We start from the raw sequence: 23,189 nt of genomic DNA, 5'->3' as shown, positions 1-23,189 counted from the left end.
TTTGTCACAGCTGGAAATATTGCTGGAAATAGGCAAAGAACAGATATATAGAGGAGAATCAGGTGGCAAGGAAATCTCATGAAACAAATCAACAGAAACCCCTAAGTACGTGTTAAGACAATTCTTGTACTCCTAGAACTATTTCACAACGGAGGTAGACCTTGCAGATTTCTCCAGTCATTTCTTAGATTTGTAAAACAAAAACAAACAAACAGGTACATTTTTTTTATTTATGAAGCAATATAATCACTGAATACAACTTCCAAAAAAATTAGAATTGGATTTTTATACTTTATGATTTATTATACTAAATTGCATTTTAAGATTTGAAACCCTTTGCAGAGGTGGACCAAAACCATCATTTTTGACTTTTGAATATTTAAAATATTTCTGATAAATTTTCCAATTCATATAACTCATAAAAGGGGACCTACTGGTCTAGATATGTTCTTCACCGTTCTGGAGCTTTGCCTGCCAAACTCTTTAAACGGTGAATGTTTGGAAAAAATAATTGTAAGGATGTGCAAGAGACACTAAATCAGATGTTAATAAAATGTTCATACAGCTTTTATTCAGCTTTCATGTAATATTTAAAAATAAATAAATAAAAGTTGTTAGATTTCTGTCCGAGTCTGAAGTAAGAGAAACTAGCAAAGTCATAAGTTTTGTATTTATGAGGTAGAACAAGTCAAAGCATGGCAGTGGGGCGTATTGTCATTTTGTCATTGCATGTTCACTTGATGTTGCTAGTATGTCTGTAACGCTGTATGGGATTTGACAGATCCATCACATAGCTCAGTGAATGGCTTGCTTGAATTAAGCCTATGGGCAGACTTATTCACATTGATTGGCTATTGGTTTTGTGTTTTATGATTTGATTATTGCATCTTCGATCGGAGTAAGAAAAATGTTCCTTTCTTGCATATTAAATTTGTCAGCAATATTTATGAAAGTGTTTATGGTAGTATAATAAAACCCAATAACAGTAAACTAGCCTTGTCTGAAAGGCAGTCATTTCACTTGTACTGCTTGCTAACCCTGTTATACTTAATAATGATAATTATGTGTGTTTATATATGTACGATTGTGTATTCATATATATACACACATTCCCCATCCATCACCCACCACAGACACCCACCCACACATGCACCCGCACACACACATATACATACATATGTACAGAAGTATTTTGTTCTGAGCGTAATTCCCTTTTTCTAATACAGTGTCATATTTAAATCTCACTACAAACAATGGTAAGATTCCCATTGACTTCTTTGTTGTCTGGATTAGATTGCTCATCACTGGAAGCTGAACTCTTTTTTTTTTTTTTTTTCCCTAACCTTTTTTTAAAAGGAAATAAGGCACATTCCAAAATATTTTGTACATAACACTTTGTAGTATAAAATATTTAAATTTTTTTTTCACATTCAGTTTGTGCTACATGTTCTGTGGTCATACATAGGATTTTGTATGAAATTTGAGACAGGAGATTATTTTATTATGTGGAAGTTGGTATCTTCCAGATCTGAAATCTTACTCCCATTAACATCCTGGTATTCTAATAGTTTACATTTTTAGCATGCCTATGTGGAGTATTAATTTTTGTCAAAGTATTAGTGTCTACAAAGTTATACTTTATTGTATTTTCCCGTTCTCTTTGGGCAAGTAGTTGAGAGTAATAATTAATATTTGTGGTCAGATGATCCTAAAATAAAATAGATACAGATTTGATTTAATTGGAAACGTGCTCATTAATCTAGTTATAAATTAGAATGAACAATAAAAATACACAAACTATAAAATGTGAGCTTCTGTAGATGGAGGTGATATTTTTGTATATTGTAGAGTTTAAGATCTTCTATTTCATGAATAAACAATGTAAACCACTATAGTTTTATTCAAATTATTTTCTCTTACTGAGGCTCTTACTAGTGATACATACTAAAAATTAAGGTTTTTGAGAGCGTATAATACGTAATAGAATCTTCAGTCAGAATTTAATTTTCCATTAAATAATTTCATAGAAGGATAAATATCTTAAAATGTAATACTTCATTCATTTCATGATTGTGCTTTTTAAAATTTAGGAAAAAGAGTTTCTATACACTGTTTTAACTTCTGAAGTAATTGGGTTGGAAGAGGAAAAAGAATAGAATATAGCGATCATTTTACTCTCCCACTCCCAGCTGGAACCTTCAAACCTTTTTGAATTTTACTATACAAATTGAATCTTGAGAAATGGAGAATTTGGGGGACAAGATGATAAATAAGCAAGAATCATATAGCCCATATCCTGAGCTACTCAAATTTTGAGAATGAAAAGGATCACTTAGCATCTTTACCAGGTACAAAGGTTGTGTTTATCTCTTGTAACAGCAGTAATATAGCATATATCTAACATTTTTATTCTTCAAACACTTAGGCTTGATGTGGTGACGTTTGATTGGTCTAGTTTTTTCTGGATATCGTGTATGGTAGCTAAAGCTTGCTTATTCCCTAGTATTGCAAATAAAAATCAAATCATTCATTTTGCTGTTACAGAGGTAATGGATTTGGGCATCTACCTATTGGACTTGTATGTCTTTATATGTCTATCTGATCTGTGGCAAACTATAGGATCACTGGCATCATGTTAATATTTCATAATCCATATTCATCACTCAGATCTCAGGTTGGGGAAGGACTGGAGTATATGACTCATGTTATAGCCATAACAGTACCTTTTAGTGAAGGAATTAGAAAGTAAAAGTGGATGATTATGAATAAAGAGAATATAGTAGAGAAAAAAAATAATCAAAGAGTTTAAAACACTATGAACAGAGAGTTTAATGTAGAGCAATTTGAAAGAAATTTCCTGAAATAAAAATCTATTGCATAGAGTACTTTCTAATGATTGAAACATGATTCATCCTAAAATATTGTAGATATACTGCTTTTTGGGGGAGATACAGGGAGTCGCATTAGTGTAGGAAAACATGGCAAACAATAACATTTCATAAAAATATAATCTTCTACCAAGACTAGAAAGCTACTTTACATACTTTGATTTTTTTAATACATTCCTCTAATGTTTGGTAGAATTAACATATTTTTAGATACTTTGAAGCCTTGATTCACCTGTGTGAATATCAGTATTCATGTACTATCCATGTAGCTATTAAAACTATTCCACTAGTTCAAATCTGAGATAATACAGTAGTGAAAAAGCTTAGGGTTGCTGGCCTAGAATGGTGGTAAACACCGATTGTGAAACTTCTGTCATGTCAGTTTGTATTCTTCATACCCTGCTTCTACTTCTCTCTCCTGTACTTTCCATTCTCCTTCACTGTAATATCAAGGGATATGTTAAGAATACCCATAGACAAGGAAAGGCTTGGCTAATACTGTAAAATATGCTTTGGCATACATGCTGGAAATCATGAAGAAAAAATGGAGAGAGAAGGCAGAGGAACACTAAAGCCTAGATTTCCATACCTGGCTTCCTAAAGTGCTCCAAGTTTAAAGGTGCTGAGTACTTTTGCTGCTGGTTTCTTTTTGAACATAGTGTGAGCTGTTAAATGCTTATCATTTTTTAAAAAAAGCAGTGCACCGATTTTAACATTTACATATCACCTTCAATATCCTTGCTTTCATTTTGATTTATATATCTAGCTTACATCAGGTTATACGGCATGAGTTCTAACTTGGGAGTTTCTTACTTTAAAATAAAAGTTCATAGTAAATAACTGTGGTTATAAATGATTCCTATGATGCATTTTCGTCCATGTTTTTCCTCCAGAAAGAGGGGGGAAAATAGATTGGTTAACATTTTAAAGTAGGAATTATCTTTTTAATAGTTCCTACGGGCTTCTTCACTCTTAGAGGATATTGAAAGAAAGTATGACTTTAAAATTTTTAAGGGTGTTGTATTCAGCAGACTATGTAAGTGCAGAGTTAGGGAGTTACTAAAACATTGATTCCTAATCCAGCAGACCAAAACTGTTACAGTCTATTGGGTCAGTGCCTGTGACATGATAGGCCATAACAGTTCCTTTGGACATGTCAGTGTCTAATTACACACTTTTTAGTTTTCAGATCATTGACTTGATAGACCACAAAGAGGCAGATTAGAACATGCTATAAGTATTGTCAACCTGAGTGCTTCCACTGCAAGTGCTTTACCAGCAAGAAGGAATTAAGAGCATTGTGAAGGAGTCAGAGAGAGGTGAAGGAATGAAACGTTATTGATAAAATATAGAATGAACTGGACATAGGCTGTATGGATTAGCCATGTAATTTGCAATGTGTTTTAGGCAAGGTAAGGAAGTATTAGAAGAACAAACTTAAAATAACTATGTAGGTGAAACTAATCAAGAAAAAGGCAATTTACACTCTTGCATGTTTTTACTGTAGTGTTTCCCACCTCAAAGGAGTCTAAAGCATTTGATTAGGTATTCAAATAGAATTTTTTTTTCACGTATTTTTGGGCTTATCAAGTTGCTAATGTGCTAGGAACACACCTGTGGCAAACCAGCAGTTTGTAAGAATACTGCACAGCAGGAATGGGAGCAGAAACTTTGCCTATGTATCCTAAAGAACAACTTTTTTTTTTGTCAAAACTGCTATAAGATGTTTCATATACATGCGGAAAAAAAAAGTAAGGTCTTCGTTTAAACCTAAAGGTGACTAACCTGGCAGTCAAATTTAAGGCTTGGTTAAGCCACCTGGAAACAAAGATCGGGGGCCAAGTGAGACACGGTGGAGCATGTGAGACACCGATGCAGGCAGAGGTGACACTGGACCTTCTGGAGTGGCAGCTGAGTCCAGGCAGATGGACGAGCTTCCTTTGCTTGAGCAGTCAAGATGAGCTTCAGTGTTTTCTGTGAGAGAATATTTGCAGAAGTAGCTACATTAATTTCTTTTGATGCAGGGCTTTACTCTACACGCTGCCAAGGCCTGCTTCAAAATTTTAGAAAAGAGCATTTAATGAAATGGTCAAGAATGATGGAGGTGGGAGATCTTTAGGCAATGAAAGCGCAATACCTAAGTGAAAGCAGAATATCTGCGTCTTCCTCTTTGTCTTGCCATCATTATTAGTAGTCAGGTTGAACAAGCAATTCTGCAGGAAAAAAAAGAACTTGACATGGAAGAAGTTAGTCAAACTTTATAGCTTTGTTCTCACTTCATTTAATATATCTTATAGGTATGGCTGTAAAGTTGTTTGGTTGTCTAGTGTTGTGATTCAAATGCTATGAGTATGATCATGTACTTTGATCTTACAGTAATGGGAATATAAAGCAAGATAATAGCAAAATCAACATTATTATAGCTATTATACTAATATTAAAAATTTAAATTCTTTGATAGCCTTGATATTTAAATTTAGGGCACTAGAAGGAGGGAGTTGGGGAGGACTTCATAAAATGATTTTAGAGGTAAACTCTGAAACTTTGTCCATACTTGAATATTACAGAAACTATTTAAGCAGCCAGCCGTCTGCTATGTTATAATTCATAGCAAAAAAGCCCTCAATATTGGAGTCCAAACTCCAAGAGTGACGAATCCTTAAAGTTTAGAGCATGAAAGAAAAATAAAGTATCTTTAATGATATAATGGAGCAATGTGTAGGCTTATCACATAGAACACTTCTGGGAAAAATCATTGCTAGACTATATAGTTAGCAGCAGGACCTTGGAGAATACAATTTGGAGTAGCTCCAGTGAAGTCAGTGCTCTCAGTTAAGCTGCATCAATTTTACCAGCTGAGGTTCTGATCCATGAAATCTAAATACTGACTGTATTTGTAAATCCCATCATGCTCTTACCAGAAAAAGTCAACTGATTACATATAGTTTAAATCTTCCCACTGTAATATCTGCTCAGTATTGTATTCGCCTTCATCTTAATTTCCTGTGTTCTGGGGCTCTGCACTGTTTTCAGCAGTTGCTATGTTTTTGGGAGGGAGGACTGTACCTCTGGGTTAAGCAAGATAATTTATCTCTAGTTTTGTGAAGTTAGGAAGCAAAGCCCAAGAATTCTGGTATATGAAACATAATCACTGTATATTAGTGGATTATAATTTTTTTTACGTTTCAAACTTCCTACAGTTAGTGTGATTAATTTCAGGGAAGTCCTGATTTCTTAAAATCCCACTTGACTTCTATTATGGCTCCTATTTTATGGAAGCTCAGGGTTGTCAAAAAGAGGGACTAAAAATTTCTGGGAGTGATGGATGAAATAATGTGTGTCAAAATTTTGTTCTCAATCATGTACTGTGTAAAATATAAATAATGTTGAAAAGTACAGCTGTCACCCAGCCTTTTAGGGAGAAGATAGGACATAGACAACACTTTGTAATTTGTCTCATGTGCCGTACAAATATAGGTTCTTACACCTACAATGACCTAAGTATATAAACTTCCCAGACACGGCTGTGAGTGCTTTTGTACATCTGAAGAATAGCAGGGCTGATGACTGTAGGAGGGAAAATGTGATAGTAGGTTGATGCTTTTTCAGGAATATGTAATAGTGCACAGAAAGAAAGAAGAGCACGTCCTGTCCCAGGGTGGGGTGACTATATGGAAACTTTTAGGGGGAGCCCTCAGAGTAACAATATATCCTGAAATTATATTGGAATTGTGCTTCATGATGGTCCTCATGATGATCCCCTTGAGATCCCTCAAATCATAAAAAAGCCCATCTGAAACCCATTCTTTGAATCTCTTCTTGTCTTCCACTTCCAAGTTCTGAATATATCAACTAGAAGTGATGTAGTCAAATGATGTACAGGTGAGGCAGGATTAGCAGTTAGGCCTGTGCTGCACACCCAATCTCTTATAAACTTCTGCTCTTTCTGAGCTCCATTCTACTTTAAGGAGCCACTGATCTTAAAATAAAGTCTATTTAGATGTAGAAAATGTGATAAAAGTTGTATATGTTTATGGATAACTGAGTTATTATTAGTATTAACTCAAACTTGAAACTAACAGAATAGGTACATTAAAAGAGAGTCAAGATTATTTAAACGTGCTTACAGAAAAGATTTCTGTAGAAATAAAAGCTAGAAATACTACATAGTAATTACAAATTGTTGGCATGATTCTACTATGTTTCACATATAGAGCCTTAGCTAAGCTTAAATTCAGCGTTGATATGCGTGTAGCTTCTGTATCAGGTTAGTATGCTTTAGAATGAATGTAGAGAAGTTTCTTCTGTACTAGTTTGGCACAGTTAAGGTGACTTGCCAGAAGCAAGACTGTAAAAGACAGCTTTTCTTGAAAATGGGTAGATGCAACATTTTGGTATGGGAAAGTACATAGAAAATATATTCATGAAATAACTCATGCCTCAATTAACTTGTGGTAGTATAAACATGCTGAAGAAATTAGGCTATGGTATTTAAAACAAAAATAAAAAATAAAACAAAATTGCACAGTCCAGAGGGCCTAATTTCTGTAAGTACATAACATTTACTGAAGTAATTTGTAATCAGTAATATTTTTCACTAAATAGTGCATATAATGAATAACCTTAGTCAAGCTTCACTTAAATTCCTGTTCTTCACGTGCTTAAATATTTTGGCTTAATACTTTATTATTTAAGTCTTTCAGTTCAGTGACCTGCTTTAATTTAGAACAGGGTGCTTTTAGTCAGGTGATAAAGTTGAACACGAAAATAATTTGAAAGATCAAGAAATCACTTACTGTTTCTTTTGCTGTTCTCTCCTTCTGTTTCTGTCCAAATTCAGGAAATACATCAAATGTTTTAACATTTTTTTCCAACTTTAAAAAGATCTTAGTTACCATACTGGTAAAAATCTGTGGTAGTTTTCAATTTAATAGAAGAAATAAGAAATTGCTATATAGGATTGTGAGAAGTAATAGTATGCAGAAGTGTTTACCCCTGGGAAATCGCTGTTCAGATGGAACACAACCATTTCAAGTCCCAGAAGTACATTTTTGTGACCCGCACTGTCTGGGTTTCCATCAGAGAGCTCAGGCTGCCAAAGGGTGCCAGTCCAGCACTTAAAAGGATTTCACTTAGCCCAGGGTGTGAATATCTGGCAAGTTGAATGTGTCCAACTATACATTCAGATCAATGTATTTGTCACACTACTCTTTCAATTTGTTTTTCTGTTTATCTCCCTTACATTCAGTAACAACTTTTAAAATTTTATTTAAAGAAAAAAAAAGTTTTCAGGATTTTAAACGTGTGGGTTTTTACATCTGAAATATAAACCAATGAGCAGTAAAAATTTTGTTCTATACTTGCACTTGTTAATACACAAACTAAATTGATGGAAGCAATTCTGTGTCTTAATAACTGAGCAGGGCTTATTGTGTAATAAAGTTAGGTCCACTTATATTTCTTGTACCTTATCGAATCCATAAAAATTGTAGAAGTGATGAGGAACATTAAAACAACCTAAAATGCATCATGAACTTTCACCATACCTTACTTGTGAATTTTTTAAGCTTTCTACGCTCTATACAGTTACTGCATAAAATTGGTCTTTACAGGGAACGACCCTACATTTGCATAGGACTGAGCGAGGTTAGCTGCCCTTTGCCAGGTCTGCTTTTCCTGTACTTTACGACAGATAGAATCTGATGCACCACAGCATCAGTTTAACTGAGAAGGACGCCTTTTTCAAACTATGGCGTTGTCTGCACTAAGGAATAATATCTGCTTTGGATGCCAGGTGTGATATATTTGTATGGTGACACCTCTGATTATCAGTTCTCCCTCTAGGTCTATGTAAACGATAGCACAGAATTTAGCTAAATAAAAACCTGCCACTAGAACAACATTAAAGCCATCAAACTATTAAACAATTTATTGTAATTGTTACAATAACACCTAATTAGTTATAAAAAAAAATGAACTGGCTTATTGAACTCCAGCATCTAGTTTTATTTTTCATTCTCACATTTGCTATGCTGACCAATATGTAACTTTCTCCTTACTTTTAAAATTGATTAATGGAGTTGTGAATTGAATTTTACAAAAGCCAAATACAGGGAAAATAGTATCTTCCTATGTAAATTGAAACATTATAACAAGGAATGTTTATGGCAGATGTTTTTTAAATAGATATCAATTCAGGCTAATTTTTTTAAATTTAATTTTTTTGCCAGTAATTAGTAAAGAGCTGGTAATAAAAAGTAAGATTTCAGAACAGTTTCAATAACATCTGTGGTTCCAAAAGACAATAGCAGCTAGTGTTCTGGGGTCTGTCTGTAAGTAACTAAACCAGCATGTTATTCTTGCAGATAATTTTGTACTTTGGTATCTGAAGGTAGAATATCTGTGGCTCAATGTTCCATAACAAGAAATGTTCTGAATAGAGATAAAGAAAAGGCGTTTCTCAGCTAGCCGCTTTAGAGGCAGCTTTTAAGGAAGAGTGGTCTTTCCGTTTAGATGAGAGGGCAGTTTAGTAACTTCATCAAAATGAATCAAAAGGATTATCTGTAAAATAGTAGCTGGTAAGTCCGCATTGCTCCTAGATTAATCCCTTTTAGGCCAATATCTACCTGTTTCTTTCCATATAATTATCACAAGAGGTGATAATAAAAGAGGTGATAGCAGTAAATACAGTGACAAATTACCTATGAAATACAGGGTAGCTCTGTTTTTATAATGCTAAATTTATCCCCCTTCATTTTTTAAAATTCATCTCTTTAGCATTACATGCTAGGTAGATCTCATTAGTTTGTGAAATTGCTGCAGATGACAAAATAAAGAGCAAAACTACCAATCTGTACATCCAATTGAAAATGAAAGTATATAAAGTTTGATCACTAAATTCATTCATATTAAAAGGCAGGGGTTAGTATCTCTGAGAAAGGGCGGAGGCAATGATCAGATACTATTTTTGATCTTAATCAACTCCGTCCCTATAGTATGGATTACAGATTCCTTATTTTGTTTTGTTTTACTTTTTCCCAAAATGTCAACTTCGAAGTAACAAGGTTCACAGATTTCTAATCAAGAATTTAAAATCTCTTTAATACCTTGGAGGTGAAGTAATAGAACTAGATTTTATTCTTTTAGGTCCTAACCCCTCAGGGTTCTGTTACCTCTATGAGATGTTTGCTCCTGAACTGAATAGCTTTCGATAGGATCTTCAGAGTACTTCATGCTTAACAGAGCTTACATCATCTCGCAGAACTAAGTTTTCCAGGTAGTCCTCAGTACAAGCTAGAACTAGTTTCTTCTAGCTCCTAGTTGGTAGACTCTTGCATTAAAGCTGTGCAAAACAGAAAAACTCAGTATTTCACCATGCCTAGCACTAGCAGTGCAGGCTGGAGGAACGACTTGTAATTTGGAGTAAAATAGCACCCAAGTATTAAAACTTCAGCCAAGTTCTTTATTAATCCCACACAACACAAAAATAATATAAAGGAAGCTGTATATATGCATATAAAGGAATCATTTGATGGTAATCCTTAACCATGGTTTCCACTAACCCAAATCCTGTTTGCTTTGACTTCAGGAAGGACAAATCAGGATTTGTGCTGTACTGAAGTTTTCTGCATTTTGAAATATTAGCGTATTTAGCATTTCTCTTTTTATGTTACCTGGTTTAAAAAAGAATTTTGCAAGAGAAGGTTTATATTAAATTACTCATATCTCTAGTTTATTCTCCTAAGATTCTGCAAAAGAGTTTTGTATGTATTTGGATGACAGTATATGAGAATATACTATGTCATTTTTTTAATAAATAGCAGAAATTTCATTTTCTGATTGCAATCGTATTAGACATATAAAAAGCAAAATATTTTACTTTCAATATCCTCCTTTCAGATGCACGAAGTAAATTGCAATTATTTTTTTCAAAAATGCTTTTTACATATTTTGCAGTAGTGCCCTTTAATATCTATATCAATATAAATATTGTTTTATTTTTATTAGACTTCATAAATATATTGACATATCTGTTACACTAAACATGAAGCTTCCAATGCAAGAGTTTGTACATAGTCCATATCCAAATGTTGCCATTATTTCATTTAAAAGATCCCAGCATGTCTACCTCATGATCCTTATAAACTCTATAGTACTGAAATACGTCAACACTTTTTCTTGCTACATTCATTAAAATTAAGCACCCTTACCCTACCCCATCTGTAAACATTAAGTCAATTGGCAGCTAGCACATTTCCCAGTCAGCAAGCAGTATTGTGAATTTTATCTTCTCTTGCAGAAATCAATTCGTCTTCGTTGCAGCAGATGAAATTTCTTGTAACACCTCTGCAGGTAACAATCATTGATACTTCTTGATGCATCCATCCAGGTCTCAATATCCTTTTTCACATGCTGCATTTAATCGTAAGAGAAAGCATAGGAAAGTCCATCGTATAAATCCTTTGAATAGTTTAATTAATTTATAGCTTGAGTCTATAGGTTCTGCCTATATTTATTTCCAGTTTAAATATCATATGGCCTAGAAAAGTAAGGATATGTTAAACCTTCTACTAAATACTTACTGTGCAGTACAATTAAGATTGTGACTTTAAAAAAGCCAAAACAGAGCAAATGAAAAGAGAAGAGGCTCAGATGTATGTAGGACATTGTAAGTGCTATAGATTTAACTATTTTCTTTTCAACTCTTTGGGGGCAAATATTGCCCACAAGGGTACTGCAGACCCTAAAGCACTCACAAAGTCTATCCTATGGATAAGATAGTGGGAGAGAGGGTCTGTGTCTTCAGAGGATCGCTCTCTAGTAAGTAAAAAGTCTTAGCTGCTTTGCTAATATACTATCGTGTGGTAAGCCATGGGTACAGAAGAATGAACAATGTTTTTAAAAGGTAATGGTAATTTATAAATATATTGAATATGTCAAGGGATTTTTTCTCTTTTAAGCAATAGACTTTGAACAATCTTAGTCTTAATTCAGGTAAGGATGGTATTATGTCACTACGTAAGAAATCAAAAGCCAAAATAAATAGTAACAGTGTCGGGACATATTCTGCAAATAATGTTATGTCAAAAATTTAATGAGTTCATAGAAGCTGCTTGTATTGAAGGATGAAAGGGTACCTAGTGTGACACAAAATGCTGGTATTAAGAAGTGTTTATTTATAGTGTTTTACATTAGCAGAAATAAATGAAAGGTGAAGAGTGTTCTGTTTATGCCATAGTGACCTACATAGAAACAAATAAAGAACATTTATTTATGAAAAAGAAGATCATAGCTAAAGCCAAAGTATGCTAAAATTCTAATAATCTGTATGCTATCCATAGCATTTTTGGTGGTAATCTGAAAAGTTCTTCTGTAACAAAACCTGATTTAACACAGAAGATTTTTCAAAGTCCTAAATCATTAAGAGAGTACATTTTGATAAGTCAACATTTGACACTTTCTTGATCTCAGTAGACTTGGATTTTGGCTTTCATTATTTCCCTTGAGCTTCCTGCTCAGCTCCAGACTAGAGTGAGCTGTATTAAGGAGGCTAATAATTTATAAATCTAGGCCTTGCTAAGTAATAGTAAATATAATTATTTTAGCAATTTTTTAACTTGGAATTTTTGAGATAGACATGTGGTCTTTAATATTTTTCTTGTCCTGAAAACAATTTCCTGTTTTGCAGAGTGAACCCTTCTAAGCAATAATTATTTCTCTAATAGAGACTTTTTTTTTCCCCTCAGTTCAGACACAATTTAAGTGTCCAAGATTATATTATACATATTCCATACATCACTGCTTTAGAATTCCAGTCAGAAATAGAACACTCTTGTTTATCAGTAAATTCAGTGAACTTTACATGGAAGGAAGTGGATCTCTGTGTTTATTTGTTAAAACTTTTCAGTTTACCAGCTGATTACCTCTGTTGAATTGATTCAGCAATAAGGTATTTTTTTTTAGGTATTTTTTGAGCTTATGATAAACATATCCATCATAGGTGACTGTAGGTGCCTTTTTTGAAATATGATCTGAAGGAGAAAGCTAATGAAAGCCTGTGTTTGCTGTTTCTCGTATACCTAAGTCATAGAATTCAAAGTCATAGAATTTAAAGTCATAGAATTTAAAGGACTTTGGCCTTTATAAAAAAATAATTCTCTGGCCTATATTCCTGTGGTACAAGTAGCCAAAGTTGCATTTGGTTTTTCAAATCTGTAAGTTGACTTTCAACTAATTATCTGATGTTTTGTGCTTTAATACATGGAACATATATAGAGATACGTAAACTTTTAGAACGAAAGTTAACCTTCCTGTGGTTTTTCAGATGCGTGCAGAACACCTACAGTACAATTTTATAGTGCTTTTTTTAGTGCTCCTAGACTCAATTACAGTAATTCAGCTGTGTTTGTAAAATTGATATAAAGCAAAGATACTGATAATATGCTCGATGTTTGAAATGTGAGTATATGTATGTTTGTATTGTTTCCTTGTAAAGAATGTGTGTGTTCGTAGATCTCAATAACATAACAAGTAAACTTTTGGTTAGAACTTTACCATCAAATGGAAATGGGAGGTCTTGGGTGATTCTGCTGATAATATTCCCTCTTCCCTTCCTAATATTTTATCATTCCTGTCAGAGGATACTTAGCCCTCAGCCACATGATATCTTTATTGTGAATAAAGTAATCTTGAATAAATAAATGTGTTAATGAACGGCTAGTATGTCCATATACATATTTTTATTTATGTATGTGTATCTGTTCTTACATGCACATTATATAAAGAGAACCCATTCAAGTATCTGACAGAGGGATACTTCCATGGGAAATTTAAAAATATTTCACTCTTGATTGCATCCAGAGCATTCGGAGGCTAAAAATAATTACTCTTCAGAAGAGAAGTTCTGTGCTTCTGGGATAGATCTTCTCTGGCAGACGTGATTAAAGAGTCTGCAAACAGACCTGAACTAGAAAAGAGGTAGGGAAACTATCTGAAACCTCCTATCAGTTTGATGATGGAATTTTAATAAGGATGTCTGAAGACTTTGCTCTAGCAAATCTCTGAAAATGGGTACATTAGGGGAGAATTAATCCTGAGGTTCCTGGCTGATGGGGGCAATGGGCATCTTGCTCTACCAGGCTCCTAATAAATCAGAATGAGACCCAGAATAAACCCGTGGTTTATTTACATGTTGGTTACAAAACATTGTACTTTCATTTTGAATCTTTAGCATTTTTTATTAATTATTTAAGTCAGTGCTCAATGTATTTTTTTTTCCTTTTAGTTTTTGTAAGAGCGAAATTCATAGTTTGTAAAGAAAAAAAAATATTTTTTAGAGTCTTTTCCAAGTGCATTCGAGGATGTACCTGCGTATTACTTCTACGATTTTTGTGTAAATATGGGGCAGGATCATTATTCTACATTTATATCACTCTTTCTTTCTTCCTCCAATTTTTAACAGTTATCCAACTTCCATTAACAAACAAAAAAATCCAGTGCATTTGCATGCCTGGTATTATTTTTCTCCCAAGTGTATATGCAGTTTATGATTTTGAAATAAGAGAGAGGCAAGTGTATATATAAACCTGAATTTGGAATGAAGTATGGTGGAAGTGGATATAGCATCTGTCCAATTGTGACTGTATTTATTTACATATTTGAGCAGAATCATCCCCAGGAGGCGGGATTGTGTGTGTGTGTGCAAAAGAAATGCATTATAAAGCTTTAGAAGTTGACAGTCCTAGATTAAGTTATTGACCTCCATTTGGAGAAAGATACAGTCTCCAAAACAGATTAAACATTCTGAAAGGTTTAATTTTATAACTCTAGGAAAAATGTTTCTTAAAAGCAGACAGCTTAAAGAAGCAAACATTGGAGTTTTTGCTATTGAAATAGTTTGAACACAATATTAGCAATTTTTAAACAACGCAATTGATGAAGTCATTGCAGTTTTCCTGTATACGATCATTAACCTGTCAACACTAACACTACCACAAATGTAATTAATGAAACAATAGCAAACATGGTGATACTTCTTTAAAAGCAAATTAATATTTGACAAAGTGCTTAGAATGATTAAGGTGTCTGTTGTGGTGCACCTCTGTTGCAGTACATAAATTATTGTAGCTGGTCAAAATTTTGCCATACGTGCTTGCCTACATCTCATTGACTTACTCATGCATCTGGTAGGAGATATTGAGCAGATTATACTCTTTCAAAGAAACTGCTTTGGAAAAACACAGTTTCAGCCTCCTTGAATTATTGTGTAAAGACACGTTCAGTTGTGAGAGGTTCTCCCCTTTCAGTATTGCTGCCTATGGGTTTGACTTCACTTCATGAAGCGATTTGACTGGGAAAATAGCCATTTTCTATGAGATGCTTTTATTATTATGTTGTAAGATAAAACATGAAGATGAAGGAGCATCTGTAAGGTCTTTGTGCCAGTATTTATTTTAGTCTGTACTGCTTTTCCCTGTGAAAAATAGCAGTTACTGAAGTTTTTGCTCTGGAAGAACTAGGAAATGTTGTACTAATGCACATTATTAAACTTCTTCTATAAATTCAAGTGTCCTTTATGTTGGCAGTTTAAACTTGGGTTTACTGCTGCTGTAAATAGTTGCTTATATGGAATTCCATTTGTTACCGCTTCCCTGCTTTTGGTAGTTGTGTGGTAAAGATGTTCAGCTATTGGGTCAGTTGATAAAAATCAGTAAACACTTTGATTACCCTCTGTTCTTCTTTCATGAAGTTTGATTAGTTCCTTTTTCTCACCCAGTGAAAACACTGGCAGCCCTTTTTGGCATCTTTGTCGTTATCTCTTTGACAGCTTGCCTTCCCGGTGCTTACAGTTCTAGGTCAGTTCGCATGGCTAGTCAAATGTGACAACATGACAAGATTAAGTAAAGCTGAGGTTCTGTGATTTGTAAATGGAGGATTTGCAATGTGAAGCTCCTTTGATAACAGAAGTAGTGTATAATCTGTGTTTGCTCTCAACAAGTGCATATAAGCATGTGTGCATCTTCTGTACTGTTTTTTAATAAAGCAATCAGATTATTTTTTTCTCAGACTGAAAATAGTACACATGAAAGGTGGTTTGTGTGTGTGCATGTATGTGTGCATGTATGTACATTAAGTAAGCAAGGATTCAGTTTTTATCATATTACATTTAAAGTATTAAAAAATAAGAAGATTGCATACTACAGAACTTTACACACAAGCACAAAAGACTGCATGAAAATTTAATAAACAAAGTACCCTGTATATTTATTATTGAACTAGATAATAATTTATTCAAGGTTCATTGCCCCAAAATATAACAGTAATAGTAATAGGAAAATGCTTTACAGATCAAAGAAATACTTGATTTTCATTGCAATACAGCTGCTTTTAGGTATCACCTTATGGAAAGCCTCAGTTTCCTCAGTTTTTTTTTAAATGAAATTTGTATAAAGTGTAACTTTCTTGGGTAGAGATTATACGGAAAGGTGTTGCTGGTAGCACAGGATTATATTAGATTTTTAACTAGGAAGCAAGTGAAATCCCCACACTTGTGTAAATCCAGACAGCAAGACTGAAACTTGAGAGAAAGCTTTTAAGCTCTGAGGTCTGTCCCTGGGATTTTTCCGTAACAGTTACTCAGCGTCAGCTCAGGAGGGAAGTCACCTGTGCTGCTGTTTGCTGCACTTCTATATGTCTGCAAATTAACTGATATCAATCGTATTTATTTGAATGTTTAACAAGGCAGCAGCTCAGCATTGGATGGCTGTAAACATCTAAGAATCTTCAAAAGAAGCTACAGGTTGGCATACAGAAATAAAAATTAAAATCAGGTCCTAGCATCAATGACCAAAATTTCTGCAAAACGTGCCTATCAATTAGCAAGAAAATTGAATGGCCAAATTCAGACATGACACAAATAAGTAAACAGTTAAGAATTTGAAATTAATCTCTGCATATAGAAAATTCGAAATAGGCTTCTCAAGTTTCTTCTTGCTCCAACCTGCAGGAAAAAGTAAAGACTGCTTTTAATATTTGATCAATGACGTATTTATGAAGATCCCTTCATGGAAATCTTTTATTATCGCCATATCCCTTATGGTAGACTGTAGTCAAGTTTCTTCATCTCTGTGAAAACCTGGGAATGATAATATGATACTAGTATGAAATCCCTCGTGGCATTCAAGGTATACAGGAGTCCAGCACTGCAGTATACCTTAGAGGTGTTTCATTGTTTCATTGTGCTGTCTCTACTGCATCTTCCCAATTCTTTCTCTACTCTACATCACAAATATCTAAAGCATGGGAAATGTTATGCAACAAAATATTTTATGGGCCTTCCCTTGCGGATCATTATCTTACTGTTTGATAGTTGTGCATTTAAAACTTTGCATAGAGGATTTTAGCATTCTTAACCTTTACAATCAAGGGAAATTTCTAGAAACTGTTTTTATCAGCAGATTTTGATAATCTTCCTTGGCCTTAAATAAATCTTAGGATAGACATCTTTTCTTATTGCCTTCTGAGATATATAGAGAAACTCACTGCTCATTCAGGTGATTGAAATGCGTGAAGTTGCATGGTATTAATATACAAAATGAAATAAATTGATTGGTTGCCCATGCTTTGAGCACCGTAAGCAGATACTGTCCTACTGTAGTAAAGAATTTTAAGTTAAAGGACTGCCACTGCTGCACAGTGTTGGCCCACTGAGGTTAAAATACTGCTTAGCACTGTGGTGTGTAACTGGTGCACAAAGGAGCTCTGCTCAAGTTGTCTGTCTTGGCATCATCGTAGTTATGTGACCAGAAGAGAGAGCAAGATGTTAGTTACTGGAATAATTTATTATATATTATTCATTATTATAGTTAGATTTAGCTGAGGTAGTACTGCATTTTAACTTCTCTCTTTATATTTCTTTAAACAGATTCATCATTTTCTATAGTTCTTCTAGCAATATGTAGACTTCAAAAAAATGGGGGGGAAATGATAATGATCAGAAAGATACGCACATCAAATTCCTAAAAAATAAATTCATGTTTAAAATTCTCCTTCTGCAGTTCTCAAATGATTCGAGGATAATTGTGTTAACTTGGTTCATATTCCCTACCGTGAAATTCTGCTTGTTATTAAACCCTGTAATATGTATACTATTAAGGAGCTTCCAGATGTCTCCAGTATCAGAGCTCCACTGTCTGTCCTGGAGGTGTATGGAAATACAGCCATAGTACAAAAGAATTTAAAACCCTAAAATGGAAGTTAGAATTAGAGAGGCACATACTTTCCCTATTTTTAGAGACTTCAGCAATACTTGCTACTGATGATTTAAAGAGAAAGATTCAATTTCAAGGACCCTATTAAAATAAATCTCAAAACCAGTTACCATTTTTAATTCTCCTTTTTTATTTGTGCAGTGGACAACAAATTGTCCTTTCGCATAGTATTTTGGCAGTTTTAAACCCTGTACTGAAAATGATTGAAGAAATTGAGACAGCATGAGTAAAGAAGAACTTGCAATACAGTGAGCTTTGGGTGAATAATTTAAAGCTGCATTTACAGATGTTAGCATGGCTACACTGATATTTTTTTTCCTCAGTTATTTCCCAGTAAGATGTCATTCCAACTAGTTCAGAACCAGTGCCAGTATGGTAACAAAATGCTAGCAAACTTTCAAACTTCACCGCCCGCCCCCATTATGTCCTGAATACTTATTCCAGATATACTGGAAAATAGTGGGATTTACCTTAATTAGTGGTGCATCAAAATTGTTCATCAGATGTGTTCTTAAACAAGAATTTGTGAGTGCACACACTGGTTTTGATACACTGATTTAACATTTTGTAAAATACGCAGATAATCACATTGACTATTAATTTATTCAAAATACTTTGCCATTTGCATGTCCTAAATTTTAGTAATTTGTTTACCTATAATGATTATTTCCAGTGCAAATTATCACAAAGCATTTAAATGCCACTAATTTTAATGAGAAATAAGCATTCTGGCATAATAGTGAATAAATGAACCAATGACTATGTGACTGAACTAGCTTACTGATTTTCGGTGTGACAATATAGTTTAAATCCTTCTTACTATTTTCAGCATAGAAATCAGAATCTATTCTGCTAACCTTCTGAGCTTCTAAATTTGGTGTCATGCAAGGGCGTGTTTAAAAATTAGCATTTAAAAAGAAACCCACTTGCTTTAAGTTTAAGCTGACACTGTTCCTTTCCTCTGTGGAAATGAAATTTATTAATCATAATAAAACCATCATATTCTGAAGGTAGAGGTCACCCTGAGGAGAAAAAAAAAGTCTATTCATCACAGAGGAATTTCAATGCATTTTTTCCCAGATAATATCTGAGCGTGTGTTCTCTCCCCTTTAGAAATATATTCTTCCATGTTTGTGCTTACATATGTCAAGTGTATTAAGGACAGTGCGAGAATGAGAATTTTGCAATTAATTTTATATACTTTATTTTCTTTTACAGAAGATTTGGAAGAATACTTTTTACATTTTATTTTACGTTATGTTTACATTGCACACATTTGTTCAAGTGGAATTTCAATATCCTGTAAAAGAAAAGGAAGAAGTGTTTCTTATTTTAACAAGAATATAAGCATTGCTAATTCTGAAATATCATTTTTATGTTAATATATCAGTACAAACTTCAGCATTATCATACTATAAATGTAAAACATTCTTTTTGAGGAGTAAAGATTAACTTAGGTCATAGTTTTCATATTAGGATTACTTCACAACTCTTGTTTTAAGGAAGAAATATGGTTTACCCAGTAGGATGAAAAAAATGTGTGAAACACTGACAGTAAGTTATTACTACTTTGGCAAAACAGTAATAAAAATGTACTCAGAAGTAAATACTGGGTTGAAACAGTCATTTTTTTCTGTCTTTTGAAATTGCTTAATGGTTTTTTTATATGTATTTTCCTCTTAGTTGTCCAAATTTTTGTAAAATATTGATGCAGTATTATTAGCAACATGTTTTATCACATCAGTGTTGTAAACTTGCTAGTTACTTCAATAGTTGGGTTAAATATACTAATAATTTGATAAAGCCTGAGCACTATGTATTCAGGCTTGTTCCTTCCTTACACGTGGCCCTTGCATTTAGGTCACTTAATCCCCTGCCATGGGTGACCCATAAGAGTTCCAGTTTTGTGGGACACTGTGACATAGTCAAGGATCCTGCAGGAATGGGATGCAGTTAAAATGCAGCCTTACTGCAGGAAATGGATCAGAGCGGTGGAAACAAAAAACTCCAAGTCCCACTAGTTAATGGTTTTCGCTAGACCAAAACTATTGTAATTCTTACAGATCTAAATTTACAGTCCTTGCTCAGTACCGCAGTAATACCAGATACTCAGAACAAAAAACAAAAACAAATTTGAAAATATACTGACTTCCATTGCCTGAATAATCGTCATGACATTAAAGCATGTATAATAATAGTACATGCAATTCCTCCACCGTGTTACTAGGGACATGAGGGAAATTTATAGTGCTGGAAACAAGTCTAGCTTTAAATTAATCATTTTCCCTTTCTAGATGTTTTCTTACTGTTTGAATGAGATTTGGCTTGAGAGAATTAAAATTATAACGTTTAAAATGGATTCCCAGACTTTACAAACGGGCATACAGATTAAAATAAGGTGTCTTCTTCACTTCAATGTAGATGAACAAGACATACAAGGTTCTGTTATGGCTACTATCAAAGCTAAGTATTTTCATAGAATCATAGTGTGGTTAGAGTTGGAAGGGACCTTAAAGATCATCTAGCTCCAGCCCCCCTGCCATGGGCAGGGACACCTCCCACTAGACCAGGTTGCTCAAAGCCCCATCCTGCCTGGTCTTGAACCCCTCCAGGGCTGGGGCATCCACAGCTTCTCTGGGCAACCTGGGCCAGTGTCTCACCACCCTCACAGTAAAACAATTTCTTCCTAATATCTAATCTAAATCTCCCCTCTTTCAGTTTAAAACTGTTACCCCTCATCCTATCACTACATTCCCTGATCAAGAGTCCCTCCCCATCTCTCCTGTAGGTCTCCTTCAGGTACTGGAAGGCTGTTACAAGGTCTCCCCAGAGCCTTCTCTATTTCAAATCTCTAAGCATTATAACGCGGAGCATTACAAAGGCTAAGTTTATGGAAGTTCTTCCAACCAAAGAGGCCCCAGAGTACAGGGTCAGTGTCAAACCTGCTTGAAGAACTCTTATGCCCCTGTTCCATCTCAAAGGATCACCAAGAGTCATTTACCCAGCATAGGCTGATCTGAGCCATTTTGCCTTCTGTTTTTTTCAGTGGGAACTGCCCAGTTTCTTTATTGTTAACTGCCTTGGATAATTTCCAAAGACAGTTATTCATGGATACCAAGTATTTAAATGGAATCGATATATAAATTTAATCCTTCACTCATCAATATATTGGATGCAAAAGAGGAATTAATATGTTTTAAATGAGTCTTTTACACATGCTTTTCTGAGTTTGGGACCCTGAGATAGAAGGTGATTGTCCAACATGCTGCTTCCCTTGGATATTCATGTGTATCTTTGATAGCTATGAGGACCTCCCTGCCCAAATCTAAAGTAAACATAGGATATAGAGCTCACATTTATGAACTTGTGGTTCTTTTATTGCTTTAGTAGATTGACTGCTTTTTAATGTAGTATCCCTTAATAGAAAGTTGAATTTACTAAGTAAACAAGACAGTACAACTGAAGGCATTCAGCTACTATGGTTGTACTTTGTAGTGAAACATCCAGATTTTGCCATAGAATCTTTATAAGAATATAGATACACATTTTCTCAAAACGTTGCTGGAAGAAGATTGACTTATTCACGATGTACACTTTGAAGTTTGTACTTCCTGAACTTTTTTCTACTTTTTTTTTTTTTTTTTTCAAGATGTGTGGTTATATATCCTTGGAAACGGAAAAGCATCTAACTTGTGCAAATCTGTGACCCTAGGCTTGGTCAGAGAGTAAGAGACATTTAATGTAAAGTCTCTGCCTTTTCAGTGCTGAACCCTTTTGCCTTTAGATAGCACAGTTGTCCCAGGAAGTGGTTTACTGGGACTTCCATATGCAAAGAATCCCTCATACTCTTGTAAATGTTGGCTCAGTGAAATGGAGTAAAAAAGACTTATCTTGTATAATGTAATTTCTGCTCCTTCCTTGAAAGAAATCACTGGGTAGGTAGGAATGTCTAGGTCAGATAATTTGGACATTTTCTCAACCTCACATCCAGGACCCACAGTAGTGGATGGTGGAGGATTGCATATGCCATGGAAACGTTCCTTTCTCAGCTTTCCCTCAGCTGATTATCTAGGAATCGGCTAATCAGATTGCACTTGTGGAGGAGCAAATACATGATAATAAAAATAGAACAACTATCCTCTTTTCAAAAACAGTAAGTTTGTATTTGTATCTGAAAAATAAAGGTAGTTATACAGAATGAGCCCACTCTGAGGTTATAATGGGTTTTTTTGAGAGAGATAAATCAAGTGTATTTTTAAAAATTAACTTGTTTACTACATTAGTCCTTGTATGCAAGACACCACTATAATTTCAAGATTGCTTTTGTTATTATGTGTGACACCTGATATCAAATGGTAATTCTTTGATTACAGAAAAAAATGTTAGATACATTGAGTGAAATGTGTATCTAGTTGATATGTCCATCTCACTAATGGTAACTGCATTGGACTGTGAAGTAAAGCAATGTATTTCAAGGTGAAGAGAAATACACCATTGGGCCAGCAAATTGACATGTAAAGGAGCTTTGAAGTAGTTTCAACTATAAGGATTTTGAATGGGGAGAAATGACAAAAATCTGATTTTCACATTGCTGTCTTTGCCTGGTTGTAGCAGGAACTTGGCCTGAAAATTGAGACTTCAGCTGTGCAGGTATCATGGCTTAGGATGGCACTCTGTCTCTTCTATAGAAAGACCAGGAGTGTGCAATGAGCTTGTTCCTTAAAGCCAAGTGCTTGCCATTGTTCTGCAGCCACTCTCCTTAGCCTGATGCTGATCCAGTAAAGCTAATTACACGTTTATTGTCATTCGTAACCTTAACGTTTCCCAAAGGATATTGCTTTTGAAACTGCCAAGTAAGTTTATTAGTAATGAGTTTGGATAGAATGTAATATTTCATTACAATCATTTTGTTAATATTGGTAATACCTGTTTTTAACATTTTTTTCCATTAATCTTTAACTTTATTTTCTTTTCAGTTACGGACGAGTTTATGCTGCAGACCCCTACCACCACACACTTGCTCCAGCAGCCA

The 23,189-nt window shown here is 34.3% G+C and overlaps 1 protein-coding gene across 10 annotated transcripts in view; it reads left to right on the top strand.

Moving 5' to 3' along the window:
* Positions 1-23,189, top strand: part of RBFOX1 (RNA binding fox-1 homolog 1) — a 1,256,716-nt gene that overhangs the window by 1,232,059 nt on the left and 1,468 nt on the right. For all 10 annotated transcript variants that reach the window (XM_074158514.1, XM_074158522.1, XM_074158519.1 and 7 more), the window contains one exon: positions 23,134-23,189. This exon is cut by the window's right edge and continues 20 nt beyond it. In XM_074158514.1, coding sequence (XP_074014615.1) covers positions 23,134-23,189 — 56 coding nt within the window. The remainder of the gene's footprint in view (positions 1-23,133) is intronic.

This window comes from Numenius arquata, chromosome 14, assembly GCF_964106895.1.
Source record: "Numenius arquata chromosome 14, bNumArq3.hap1.1, whole genome shotgun sequence".
Taxonomy (NCBI): Eukaryota; Metazoa; Chordata; class Aves; order Charadriiformes; family Scolopacidae; genus Numenius; species Numenius arquata.
The sequence above is the reverse complement of the archived record's forward strand: the minus strand, read 5'-3'. Positions and strand labels throughout refer to the sequence as shown.